At 39.6% G+C, this 12,446-nt stretch overlaps 7 protein-coding genes across 7 annotated transcripts; 5 read left to right on the forward strand and 2 right to left on the reverse strand.

Annotated features, from left to right (window-relative positions):
- Window positions 1–79: 79 nt before the first annotated feature.
- On the forward strand, window positions 80–3,166 carry PEX6 (AAA family ATPase peroxin 6; the record flags this gene model as incomplete). Its single annotated transcript, XM_002495762.1, has 1 exon — window positions 80–3,166. One exon carries the CDS (start codon window positions 80–82, stop codon window positions 3,164–3,166), a length of 3,087 nt encoding a protein of 1,028 aa, XP_002495807.1.
- A 258-nt stretch (window positions 3,167–3,424) lies between these two features.
- Window positions 3,425–4,726, forward strand: RPD3 (histone deacetylase RPD3; the record flags this gene model as incomplete). The annotated part of the gene is made up of 1 exon (XM_002495763.1): window positions 3,425–4,726. The coding sequence occupies one exon, from the start codon at window positions 3,425–3,427 to the stop codon at window positions 4,724–4,726; it is 1,302 nt and encodes a 433-aa protein (XP_002495808.1).
- Window positions 4,727–5,007: 281 nt separating this feature from the next.
- Window positions 5,008–5,517, forward strand: RIB4 (lumazine synthase RIB4; the record flags this gene model as incomplete). The annotated part of the gene is made up of 1 exon (XM_002495764.1): window positions 5,008–5,517. The coding sequence occupies one exon, from the start codon at window positions 5,008–5,010 to the stop codon at window positions 5,515–5,517; it is 510 nt and encodes a 169-aa protein (XP_002495809.1).
- Window positions 5,518–5,548: 31 nt separating this feature from the next.
- Window positions 5,549–6,811, reverse strand: NOP8 (Nop8p; the record flags this gene model as incomplete). The annotated part of the gene is made up of 1 exon (XM_002495765.1): window positions 5,549–6,811. The coding sequence occupies one exon, from the start codon at window positions 6,809–6,811 to the stop codon at window positions 5,549–5,551; it is 1,263 nt and encodes a 420-aa protein (XP_002495810.1).
- A 210-nt stretch (window positions 6,812–7,021) lies between these two features.
- Window positions 7,022–10,312, forward strand: CTR9 (Ctr9p; the record flags this gene model as incomplete). The annotated part of the gene is made up of 1 exon (XM_002495766.1): window positions 7,022–10,312. The coding sequence occupies one exon, from the start codon at window positions 7,022–7,024 to the stop codon at window positions 10,310–10,312; it is 3,291 nt and encodes a 1,096-aa protein (XP_002495811.1).
- Window positions 10,313–10,387: 75 nt separating this feature from the next.
- On the reverse strand, window positions 10,388–10,942 carry PSF3 (DNA replication protein PSF3; the record flags this gene model as incomplete). The annotated part of the gene is made up of 1 exon (XM_002495767.1): window positions 10,388–10,942. The coding sequence occupies one exon, from the start codon at window positions 10,940–10,942 to the stop codon at window positions 10,388–10,390; it is 555 nt and encodes a 184-aa protein (XP_002495812.1).
- A 731-nt stretch (window positions 10,943–11,673) lies between these two features.
- Window positions 11,674–12,363, forward strand: PEX11 (Pex11p; the record flags this gene model as incomplete). The annotated part of the gene is made up of 1 exon (XM_002495768.1): window positions 11,674–12,363. One exon carries the CDS (start codon window positions 11,674–11,676, stop codon window positions 12,361–12,363), a length of 690 nt encoding a protein of 229 aa, XP_002495813.1.
- Between the last annotated feature and the right edge of the window lie 83 nt (window positions 12,364–12,446).

Raw genomic sequence — 12,446 nt, forward strand, 5'->3', positions numbered from 1 at the left:
ATTGAAGAAATAGCATAAAGCTCTCAAGTGCAAAAAGGAGCTAGAATCGAACCCTTACGCCATTGCTGATATTTCCGAGATGCTGAAACTAAATGCGGAATTCAATGGGGCAGTGAAGTATGGCACCTGTGAAATTTCCTCCAATTTAGTTGACGAATGGACTAGTCTCAAGGTTCCGAGGTACGCCCAGGTAAAATTGCCATCTTACGATCGCTTCAATTTGGATGCTAGGGTATTCAATTGTGTGGTTAATGAAAGTTTACCTATCGATACCTTAAGACTGTCCTCGAGGGTGTTCAGTGTTGATGCATTAGAATTGGCGGTCAACTGCTGTTATTTTAAGCCTTTAAAAGGAAAACCTCCTATTCTAGACGGTATAGCCTTACTACTGGATAGTGAGCTTTATGATTCTTTGCAAAAACTACCTGACTTGAGTCAAAGACTGGAATTCTTACAGACGAAATACGGTATCGAACATAACGCTACTGTACTACAAAGTGGAGACACAGTAGCACCTTCTTGGTGTTCTGTAGCCTACTGTTCACCTCCGGGAAAAGGCATTGTGGATTTTACAAGGACTCAAATAGTACTCGTCAAGGATACCAACGGTACTTTGAAACGTGAAGAAAATAATGTTGTCAATACAAATACAGTAAGTTTACGTGAAGCCAAAGAGATCACAGTAAAACTGAGAAGCTTAAAATTCCCAGTATCTTCCGATCTAATTAGCCCCACACCTTTACCCTCTGATGACGATTCTCTCTTTGCTTTTGCAGATATTCAAACTTTACTCACTTTGGGGGCTACAAGTGGGAATTTTATAAAGATCTCAGATGGATATAATTCAAGAGCTGTCAAGTTATTCGTATTGGCTAGTCCAAACGATTTTGATAGTATGACATTATATGCGCAACCTAGGGTTATGGCAAATTTCCCCAACTGCAACGAAATAACGATTTCCAAATATGCATTAAACCAATCAAATATAGCATTGGCGTCATCTGTCTCTATCGCAAGGGTGGGTAGCTGGCATCAATCTCAGAAAATTTTCCAAAACATCATCTTAAAGAATCTCAGAGACTTTTTCACTTCTAGAAATCGGATTCTCCATGGTGGCGACATGATTCCAGTATCCTTTGATTCAAACCTAGCTCCGCTTTTCTCAGAAAGTATGGATGATATAACATTAGAGACCAAAGACGATACTTTAGTTTGGTTTCGTGTAGAAAATGTCGAGTTTAAGGAAAATGAAGAGAATCCCAATAAGGAGGAATTTGTCATTGATCCATCAAAGACAAAATTAACTACAGCAAATATCATTTTACACCCACCTTTGAAGCTTGGTCACTGTGACTATATATCATATTACAATCTAGAACCCGTCTTCCAATACGACTTGACTAAATTCCCTTACGCGAAAAGGTTTCTCGATATTCTTCATGCATCTTTGATTTCCTCAGAGGCTAATGCTCCCATTAGTACTTCCATATTACTTCATTCCAGTGCGCCTAATGTGGGAAAATCCACTCTCGTCAAACATGCCGCCCAGCAGCTAGGATTCCACCTACTAGAGATCGACTGCATGTCTTTGACTACTCAGTTAGGCTCATTGGACTCAATCCCAAAGACGATAGGTTACTTGAGAGGTAAATTCGAAAGTATCTTACCAAATGCGAGTCCAGCCGTTGTTTATCTTTCCCATCTTAACGTCATATTGACCAAAGGTGAACAGACTCAAGACGGCGAAGCTTCTAAACTAGCCAAATTGATGGATGTTGAGATGGCTAAATTGATCAAAGAGCTAACTAGCAATTATGGTCCAGCAGTGTTTGTTGGATCCGTTTACGATGTAGATAGTATTTCACAAATCATAAGAACTCAGATGAAATTTGAAATACAAGTGCCTGTTCCTACCGAACCCCAAAGGCAATCTATATTCGAATGGTACCTATCTCCTTACCAGCTACATTTTGATGTGGATAACCATTCAAGACCCTTGACGTTAGCAAATAATGTTTCTCATCCAAAGCTTGCTCAACAGTCAGCCGGTTTGACCCCACTGGATCTCAAATCTATAGTACAAACAGCCAAATGGAATTGTATCAAGGATGTCCCCGTCAGTGATAGTGAAAAGGCTTATGATGACGATTGGAGCGATGATCCCATCGCAATCACGATGAGAGATCTGAGTTTCGCAATTAGTAAGGCGAGAGACGAATTTTCAGTGTCCATTGGTGCACCGAAAATCCCTAATGTAACCTGGAAAGATATCGGTGGTGTGGATACAGTTAAAGGTGAAATTTTAGATACAATTGATATGCCCTTGAAGCATCCACAGCTATTTGCCTCCGGTATGAAGAAAAGAAGTGGTGTTTTATTCTATGGTCCACCAGGTACTGGTAAAACTCTAATGGCGAAGGCAATTGCTACTAATTTCTCGTTGAATTTCTTTAGTGTGAAGGGACCAGAACTATTAAACATGTATATCGGTGAGTCTGAAGCGAATGTACGTCGTGTCTTCCAAAGGGCAAGAGATGCCAAACCTTGTGCAATTTTTTTCGACGAATTGGATTCCATTGCCCCTAAGAGAGGCAATCAAGGTGATTCAGGAGGTGTAATGGATCGTATCGTTTCTCAGTTGTTAGCAGAATTGGATGGTATGGGAACCGGTGGTGAAGGTGTTTTTGTCATCGGTGCTACTAACAGACCAGACTTGCTTGATGAGGCACTCTTAAGACCAGGTAGATTCGATAAGTTACTATACTTGGGGATATCAGACACCAATGAAAAGCAGCTTAACATCTTAACCGCGCTGACTAGAAAATTCACACTCGCTCCTGACGTGGACTTGGCTCACTTAGCAGAGAAATGTCCCTTCAATTATACAGGTGCTGATTTCTATGCTCTGTGCTCAGACGCTATGCTGAATGCTATGACAAGAATCGCCAGTGAAGTAGACGAAAAAGTAAGGATTTACAACAAGACTCATAACGAGGAAGTATCAGTACGCTACTGGTTTGATAGGATTGCCAAACCTGAAGATACTAGCGTTACCGTAAGAATGACAGATTTTTTGAAAGCTCAAAAGGATCTCATGCCCAGTGTTTCTGAAGACGAACTACGCCATTATCTGCAAGTAAAAGAAAACTTCGAGAATGGTGGCTGATCTCGTTACACTAACTGTAAATAAGACTCTGTAAACTTTTTGAACTATAATGTTGCATTTTCTTCGTATTGTTTAATTTGCCGCCGAGCTTCTCTCGTACCATATGACAAGGTCTTTAACCTGGAGAAATCTTGAACGTGAATAAAACATGTATACACGCCAAAGGAAAAGAAGGTTATACAAACTTACCACAGGGGAATAGCGGATCCAGTAGCCTGTTGAAATCGCAGCCTTTTTTCATAATTTGAATCGAAAAATATGGTTTATGAGGCCAAGCCATTTGATCCTATTACGGTGAATCCTCGAGACAAGAAAAGAGTTGCATACTTCTATGACGCAGATGTGGGTAACTACAACTATGGTGCAGGCCATCCCATGAAACCCCATAGGATAAGGATGACACATTCTTTGATTATGAACTACGGGTTGTATAAAAAGATGGAGATTTACAGGGCAAAACCTGCTACCAAGCAGGAAATGTGCCAATTCCATACAGATGAATATATCGATTTCCTATCAAGAGTTACACCAGATAACTTGGATATGTTTAAAAAGGAAAGTGTTAAATTCAATGTAGGTGATGATTGTCCCGTTTTTGATGGTCTCTACGAATACTGTAGCATATCTGGTGGTGGATCTATGGAAGGTGCTGCAAGACTCAATAGAGGCAAATGTGATGTTGCGATCAACTATGCAGGTGGATTGCATCATGCCAAAAAGACAGAAGCTTCTGGCTTCTGTTATTTGAATGATATAGTGTTGGGAATAATTGAGCTTCTAAGGTATCACCCTCGAGTCCTCTACATTGATATTGATGTCCATCACGGTGATGGTGTAGAAGAAGCATTCTACACAACAGATCGTGTCATGACATGTTCATTCCACAAATATGGTGAATTTTTCCCTGGTACAGGTGAACTGAGGGACACAGGTGTTGGTAAGGGGAAGTACTATGCCGTTAACGTCCCATTAAGAGATGGTATTGACGATGCTACTTATAAATCTGTATTTGAACCGGTTGTATCCAGGATTATGGAATGGTATCAACCGTCTGCCGTTGTATTACAATGTGGTGGTGATTCACTTTCAGGAGATCGTCTTGGTTGTTTCAACCTATCCATCCGTGGCCATGCAAACTGTGTAAACTTTGTGAAATCGTTTGGATTACCGATGATGATTGTCGGTGGTGGTGGGTATACCATGAGGAATGTCGCTAGGACGTGGTGCTTCGAGACTGGACTTCTCAATAATGTCATCCTAGATTCCGAATTACCTTACAACGATTACTACGAGTACTACGGACCAGACTACAAGTTAGACGTTAAACCTTCGAATATGTTTAACGTAAACAATCCAGAATACTTGGACAAGATTCTAGAGTCAGTTTTTGCCAATTTGGAGAGAACTAAATACGCACCCAGTGTTCAACTGAACAACGTCCCCAGGGATTTAGAAGACCCCGGTGACGTTGAAGAAGATACAGAAGAAGCTAAAGACACTAAGGGTGGATCCCAGTACGCTAGAGACCAAATCGTGGAACCTGATAACGAATTCTACTAATTTCAAGGGTGGGGATGAGAGAGTAAGAACGGACTTGTAGGCTGAACATGTAAAAGTACTAAAAAACTTCTATATTTTGACATATTACGTATTAACTTTACCGTGTATTCTTTGTCGTTACGTTACGTTACCCGGTAGAATGTGCTTCTGGGCTAGCGAACCTGTGCACTAGCGAACGGTAAGTGTTAAGTACAGGGGCATAGACACCCTAGCTGGGTTCAAGATGCGTCCCTCATCTTTCAGTCCATACCTGTATCTTATAAGTAACGTTAATTTCAAAAATGGCCGTTAAAGGTGTTGGTGAATTGGATAGACAATACAACGGTGCTGATCTAAGAGTTGGTATCGTTCATGCACGTTGGAATGCCCAAATCATTGAAGCTCTAGTAAATGGTTCTATCAAGAAATTACAATCTATGGGTGTTCAAGACAAGAACATAGTTATTGAGAGTGTTCCTGGTTCGTTTGAAGTACCATGGGGTTCAAAAAGACTTATTGATCGCCAAAAGGCTCGTGGTGAGCCCTTAGATGTAATAATTTCAGTTGGGACCTTGATCAAAGGTAGTACCATGCATTTTGAATACATCGCTGATGCAACTACTAAGGCTCTAATGAATTTACAAGAAAAAGTAGATATTCCAGTTATTTTTGGTCTTTTAACATGCTTGTCTGAAGAACAGGCCATGGCAAGAGCTGGTATTGATCCAGGTCATACCATGCACAACCACGGTGAAGACTGGGGTGCTGCTGCTGTGGAAATGGCAGCTAAATTTGGTCCTAATGCCTTTTAAAGAGAGTTTGTAATTTAACTAGTACATACTTTCAAACCAAAATATTGACACCGTTTTTGGATTTTTTCTTTGCCAATTGTCTGAGTGCATCTTTCCTCTTACGCTTCATCTCTTTAATCCAGTCGATTCTTTGGTCCCAGAATTGATCCTGCCATAATTGCCAATCGGGTTGGAAAGCTGGCAATTTGTTCAACTGTGTTTGACCTGACAAAAATGGTGAATCGAAATGGGGAAAAAAGAGAGCAGCAGTTTTTCTTGGTGCTGAATATTCCTGTTTGACGAGTTCTGGTTCTGCTACAACTTCTTCTTGCTCTGCATCCTTATCATGATCGATATCGTCATCAGATTCTGTAATTAGCTTGAAGGGTTGATTTTCCTGGGGATCAAACAAATTACGCAGCGTCTTTGTTTGGTTGTCTTCACCAAATACAGGAATGGGCTCATCTTCATCTTTACTTTCGTGTTCAACTTCAATTTCGTGTTCATGCTCATCTTCATCGGCGGGTAGCTCATTATCCGACTTCTCTGGAATAGCTTCATCATCAACCATTGGTTTATCAAAATCAAAACTTTTAAACATGTCCTCCAAAACCTTATCAGTTCTTTCTCTCTCACCATTGTCTTCTTCTTCTTCCTCCTCTTCACCTTCTTGTCCTGCTTTCATGATGGGTTCACCTGCAGATACACCTTTGGATCTAGTATAGTTTAATCTGTCGACGATATGATCCCAACCATTACGCCATTTACCATTCACGAATTTATGAACCAGATCTTGAGCTTCCTTATCTCGTTCGTACCCCCACAACTTCTGCTTATAACACTTGTAAACTTTTAATGAACCATTCACGTCCACTCTGAAAGTCATATTACGCAATTGTTGCTTATTTCTCTTGGCTGTACGGTGTCTACCTGGAATCATCTGTATTCGATCTTCCCAACTCATTCCAATATTTTCCATCTTCTTATAGTACTCCCAATGCCTTTTAATGATCTGTTTCCTCTTAATCGGTTCCTCCTCATCATCTTTCTTCTTCTGTTCTTCCCATTGCCAACGCGGCCTAGCAGCATCCACTATTAAATCATTTCCTTTGAATTTAACATGGTTGAAACTACTCTTAAGCTTAGTGAATCTAGAATCGTCTTCAAATTCCATATCTATGTATGCAAAATTACCACGAACTTCAAACTCACTAGTGCACTTCCCGAACTTGGAAAACCGCATTTCTAACGCCTGTAGACATCCTTCAAGATCATTGTTTAGATTTCCCACATATATACGCTTCTGAACAGCCATAATAATCCCTTACAATTCTTTACTGAGCTTGTAGTACATATGTAGCTCATCTCATCTCATCTCATCTCATATTATCCAAATTTTTTCATTTTGTGTTACCCGGCGCACTCTTCAATGTTGAACCAGACCAGTTATGAACCAAAGAACCGTCAACTATTGAATACATTGCAATCAGGACACAGATAGCGGTAAAGTAGCTAGGTTATAATCATGGAGGTCACTTCCGCCTCTGGGTATCCTGTTATGGAGTTACCAAAATCACTGGATATTCCGTTGAAAGCCTCTGAAGAGGTGGTTTCTATCAATCTTGAGACAGATTTACCAGATGACCCTGCAGATTTGAGAACTCTTTTAGTGGAAGAAGGTTCTGACAAGGAACACTGGCTGACTATTGCAATTGCCTACTGTAATAGTGGAAATACACCACAGGGTATTAGATTAGTGGAAATGGCTTTAGAAACTTTTGATAACACCGAAAAGGCACCGTTATATACGTTTCTAACTTGGGCACACCTGAAATTGGCCAAGGAGAAAGCAGCTAGTGTGGAAAGTAGAGATCACGAACTAACACAGGCAGAAATTCAATTAAAAAACGCTATTGGTGTGGATCCCACATGGATTGGTAACATGTTGGCAACAATTGATCTCTACTACCAAAGAGGTCATTACGATAGAGCATTGGAGACATCAGATCTTTTCGTTAAAAGTATTCATTCAGAAGATCGTAGAAAAGGAATTCAATCTAAACCCAATTCGATGTTCTTATTGCTAAGAGCTAAGCTGTTATACCAAAAGAAAAACTATATGGCAAGTCTTCGAGCATTCCAAGAATTGCTTGTGATTAATCCTGTGATGTATCCAGATCCTCGTATAGGGATCGGGATGTGCTTTTGGCAATTGAAAGATTACAAATTGGCCATCGCCGCTTGGAAGAGAGCATTGGAACTGAATCCAGTGAATAACAATGCTGCAGTGCTTGTTACTTTAGGTAACTTTCACAACTCTTTAACAGCATCTGAAAATGACGAAAGCTTTAGAGAAAATTATTCCAAAGCTTTACAAGATCTAGATGGGCTGTTACGTAAAGACGGACAAAATCCCGTACTATGGACACTTCTACAAAGTTATTTCTATTTCAAAGGCGACTTTACCAAAGTTATTGAAGTCTATGAGAACAAAATTAGTAAGTTTGGATTTGCCATCTCTGACACTGTTCTTTCAGAATCAATATTCTGGTGTGGTAGAGCTCATTATGCCCTACAAGACTATCGTAAAGCATTTAGCATGTTTCAACAATGCTTAAAAAGAAATGAAGATAACTTATTGGCTAAATTTGGATTTGGTCAAACTCAGATGAAGAACAAATTGATGGAAGAAAGTATATTGACATTTGAAAACATTTACAAGAACCACGAGGGTATTCAAGAGCTGAATTACATCTTGGGATTATTATACGCAGGCAAATGTCTTGATCCTGCCAACAGTAAAAATTTACCTAGAAAAGAATTTGAAAAATTTGTGGAAAAATCCATACAATATTTGGAGAAATACATTAGAATCACAAATGCCAAAAAAAATCAAGTTGTGATCCCAAGAGCTTATTTGGCCATCTCTGAATTATATGAGGCCCAAAACCAACATAAACAATCGTTAGAGTATCTGTCAAAGGCATTGCAACAAGTACAAGAAGTGGAAGGCGATACTGCCCCTATTGAAATACTCAACAACTTAGGTTGCTTCCACTTTATAAACGGTGATATGGAAAAAGCGAAGTACTTTTTTGATAGTGTAAAAACTAGGACAGAAAAAGACTTTAACGTAACCATATATTACAACTTTGCTAGAGTTTTGGAGGCTGAAAATGCGGAAGAATCCAAGAGTGTTTACGATCAAATTATTTCTAAACACCCTGGTTATTTGTCTGCAAGAATGAGAAGACTTTTCTTTAGAGTTATCGAGAATGATAATTCCAATTTAAAAGAAGACATGGACAGACTCTTATCAAACAATGCTTCTGATTTAGAGGTTCGTTCGTTTTACAGTTGGTTCCTAAAGAATAACCATACTGATCCTAAGAAGAGTGATAATTTGGAAACGGCTCACAACAAGGAAACTTTAGTAAAATACAATTCTCACGATTTTTACGCCTTGACATCGTTAGCAAACTTATACTTAATGATTGGTAGAGAAGCTAAAAGAGGCCATTCCCCTAAGGATCAAGACAATTCGAAACAATCTTTCCTAAAAGCGGTACAACTGTTTCAAAAAGTCTTGCAGTTAGATCCTTTTAGCATTTTTGCCGCTCAAGGTATAGCTATTGTTTTTGCAGAAAGCAAAAGGTTTGGTCCTGCGTTAGAAATCTTAAGAAAAGCAAGGGATTCATTAGACAATGAAGATGTTCATGTTAATATGGCCCATTGCTTATTGGAAATGCACGAATATGCCAAGGCTATAGAACTATACGAATTTTCGCTCAAGAAATTCGGCAACGAGGAAAACAGGCCAAAACTGCTGAACCTATTAGGGAGAGCATGGTATGCAAGGGCTACAAGGGAAAGATCTCTAGAATTTTTCCAATTTGCTCTAAATAATTCCGAAAAGGCACTGGAAGCTGAAACTGCAAGATCTTCATCAGTCAAAAATGATAAGTTCTTAGCTTCATTGAAATACAATGTGGCATTGCTACATTTCCAAGTGGCAGAAACTTTAAGGCGTTCAAATCCAAAAGGTCGTACATTGTCAACCATTCAACTGGCTCAGGCGGGTCTGGATACCGGTCTGCAAATTTTGAAAGAATTGAAAGGGTTGGAAGGATTTGTCATTATCCCCAAGGAAGAATTGGAGCAACGTATCCAACTGGGTGAGACTACCATGAAGAGTGCTCTTGAACGTTGTGTGAAAGAACAAGAAGCTTATGAGAATGAGCAAGTTGAGAAATTCGAGCAAGCTAAGAAACTGATGGAGGAAAACGAACAACGAGAACAGGAGAAGAAAAGACAAGAAGAAGAAGCTTCAAGAATTAAGCTTGAAAGACAAAAGGAGGAATACAGACGTTTACAAGATGAAGCCCAAAAAATTATTCAAGAACGTGAAGAACGTGAGGCCATTTCAGAGGCCCAATTGGAAAAGAGTGATTTGAGTGATGCCAATGAAGAAGGTGGTGAAGATAAGGAAAAGAAGAGTAAGAAGAAGAGAAAGAACTCTACAACTCGTAAGAGTAAGCAACCTACCGAAAGAAAAAGACGTAAGAAGAGTCAAGAACCAAGTCAAGAAACAAGCCAAGAAGCAAATCAAGAACAGGCTGTTTCTGACGGTGAAAATGGACCTGCTCCATCTCCTCCCAAGGAACATAAGGATGAACAAGATGAGGATGAAGATGATGATGTGGTTCACAAAAGTAGTCGTAATAAAAAGCAAGCATTATCCGAAGAATTCATAGAGGACAGTGATGAAGAGGAAGCCAAGCAGACAGGTGGGTCTGATAATGAAGATCTTTTTTGAAGATTGAAAACCTGTAATATATATATGTATATGTATATGTATAACTTCTAGTTAATAAGTTCGATTTCGAATAATTCACCTTTCTACCATCCACCTCTTATGTTCTTTGTATGATTCGTGGGATGTCCTGTAGAGCTTCTTTTCTGATTCGTCTAGGGTCAATAGGAAAGGTGATGCAAGCTCTGCAGTAGATACAAAATTAACGCTACTCGCATGCGCATTAATCTCCAATGCCCTTGCAAGAGTCAAACTACTGCATATAGATGCTAATTCTTCATCACCAAAGAGTGCAATCCATTTTAGTGATAATGCGAGGAAGTGTGAACTTATCGAGTGCAAATCAATAGAGGTAGGATCCGCCTTAATAGCGTTTATGACTTTAGGTGAGAAAATTTCTGCTGGTAACAATTCAACAAATGGGACTGCTTCCTCTGCATCATCTTCATCTTCTGAACCACCAACAATGGCAAGTATTCTTGCTAACCACAACGGGAGGTCCAATCTAGCATTTTTATCAATAGCTCTGCCTGGGTTGCCTGCTAGATAACCAAGACCAGGCATATCATACTGAAATTTGCATGAGAATTCTGCACTATCAGCTAAGATATCATCGACGTCGTAATATCCCATTACCCGTAATATCCCATTACCAGTGCTTTGTAGGTACTATTATTGAATCAGCGATGTGCTTGATGAATTTTGCAAATCTTAACGCGTGAGCTAAACGCGTTTGGCGATATAAGAACTTTGATGAGTTGAGAGTATGTGATGAGGGAGAGAGTCGCATAAGATCAAACCAGCAAACAGTAGATCATGTATATCTGTTTCAAAAGATGCATCTGAATAGTCAAGCCGCCAGGAGTGTATATCACGTGATATTCACGTGATACGAGAACATATTTCATAACTCATAGCAGCAGCTGCAGAAAGGACTGAAGTGTGTAGCTTTGGGAGGAAATAAATGCCTAAGGGTTTAAGGAAAAGGATAACCGCCGATGTATCAAGGATTTTGAAGGTCGTATAATATGACTTATTAAGTCACGTGGCTATCTGATATGTCTATATCACGTGATTTTGTTTTCTTCCTGTTCCGGATCTGTCTCCCATGGGAATACGTCTCATTTGTTATAGTAGATCATAGCCGCCGATATCTGCAATAACGTTCTACTCTTACTACCGATATCCTCCTCTTTCACTTACCTTTACCATTATGCTGCCTTTCCTCCGACTCGGCGATTGTCGGACCGATCGACAAAGGTGCTTGTATATATACCCAAGGCATCAACAACATCTATGACTACATCTTCAAATTAATCAAGATCCCAGCAATTTAACACGTATAGAACAGTTCTTTATTCAATATGGTCGCTGATAGTGTTGTATACCATCCCACAATTAACAAGCTAATCAATTTTTTGGACAATGGTGCCGGTAGGGAGAAGTGTCTTCGTCTATTGCAGTACCTAGCGCGTTTCCTAGCGGCACAGACTCTATCACCATTGGCAAAGGCTTTACAAGGTCAATTCACTATTGTGAGAAAGTTCCTGCGTTTCCTGAAGCCTCTGAACAGTTTACAAGCAGCTGCTAAGCTTTACGACAACAAATTGACTAGCGACGGTATTGTTCGTATCTTTAATATTATCAAACAGCTTTCGTTTGCAGGTTATTTGTCATTGGATCAAATTAATCTTTTCAGAATTTTGAGAGTGGTTCCAACCACTAGATTTACCGGTAAACTAGTCCCCAAGATGGCTAACTTGTGCTGGCTGAGTGCTCTAGTAAGCGGAATGGTCTGCGACTTGCGTCAAGTAAGTTTATCTCAATCAAAAATCACTGCCTTAGCTGTAAATGATGATGAGAAGAAGCTTTTGTCAAAAGCATACAAGGACAGATACTCTGCCAGCAGGAAATTTGTGTGGGACGCAACTGATCTCTTTATGGTTCTGAACAACTTGGGTTACTTGCGCTACCAAGAAGGGTACGTTGCTCTTGCAGGTGTATTTACATCTTTGTTCGGTCTACAAGATACTTGGAGAGCTGCAAAACCTTAATGAATTTCTATGTATCAATGTACTTTTTTCATCATTAACGTTGGTATCATATGTATATGTATTTTACGAAGCGAACTCTTTAA

Source organism: Zygosaccharomyces rouxii (assembly GCF_000026365.1).
Source record: "Zygosaccharomyces rouxii strain CBS732 chromosome C complete sequence".
Lineage (NCBI taxonomy): Eukaryota > Fungi > Ascomycota > Saccharomycetes > Saccharomycetales > Saccharomycetaceae > Zygosaccharomyces > Zygosaccharomyces rouxii.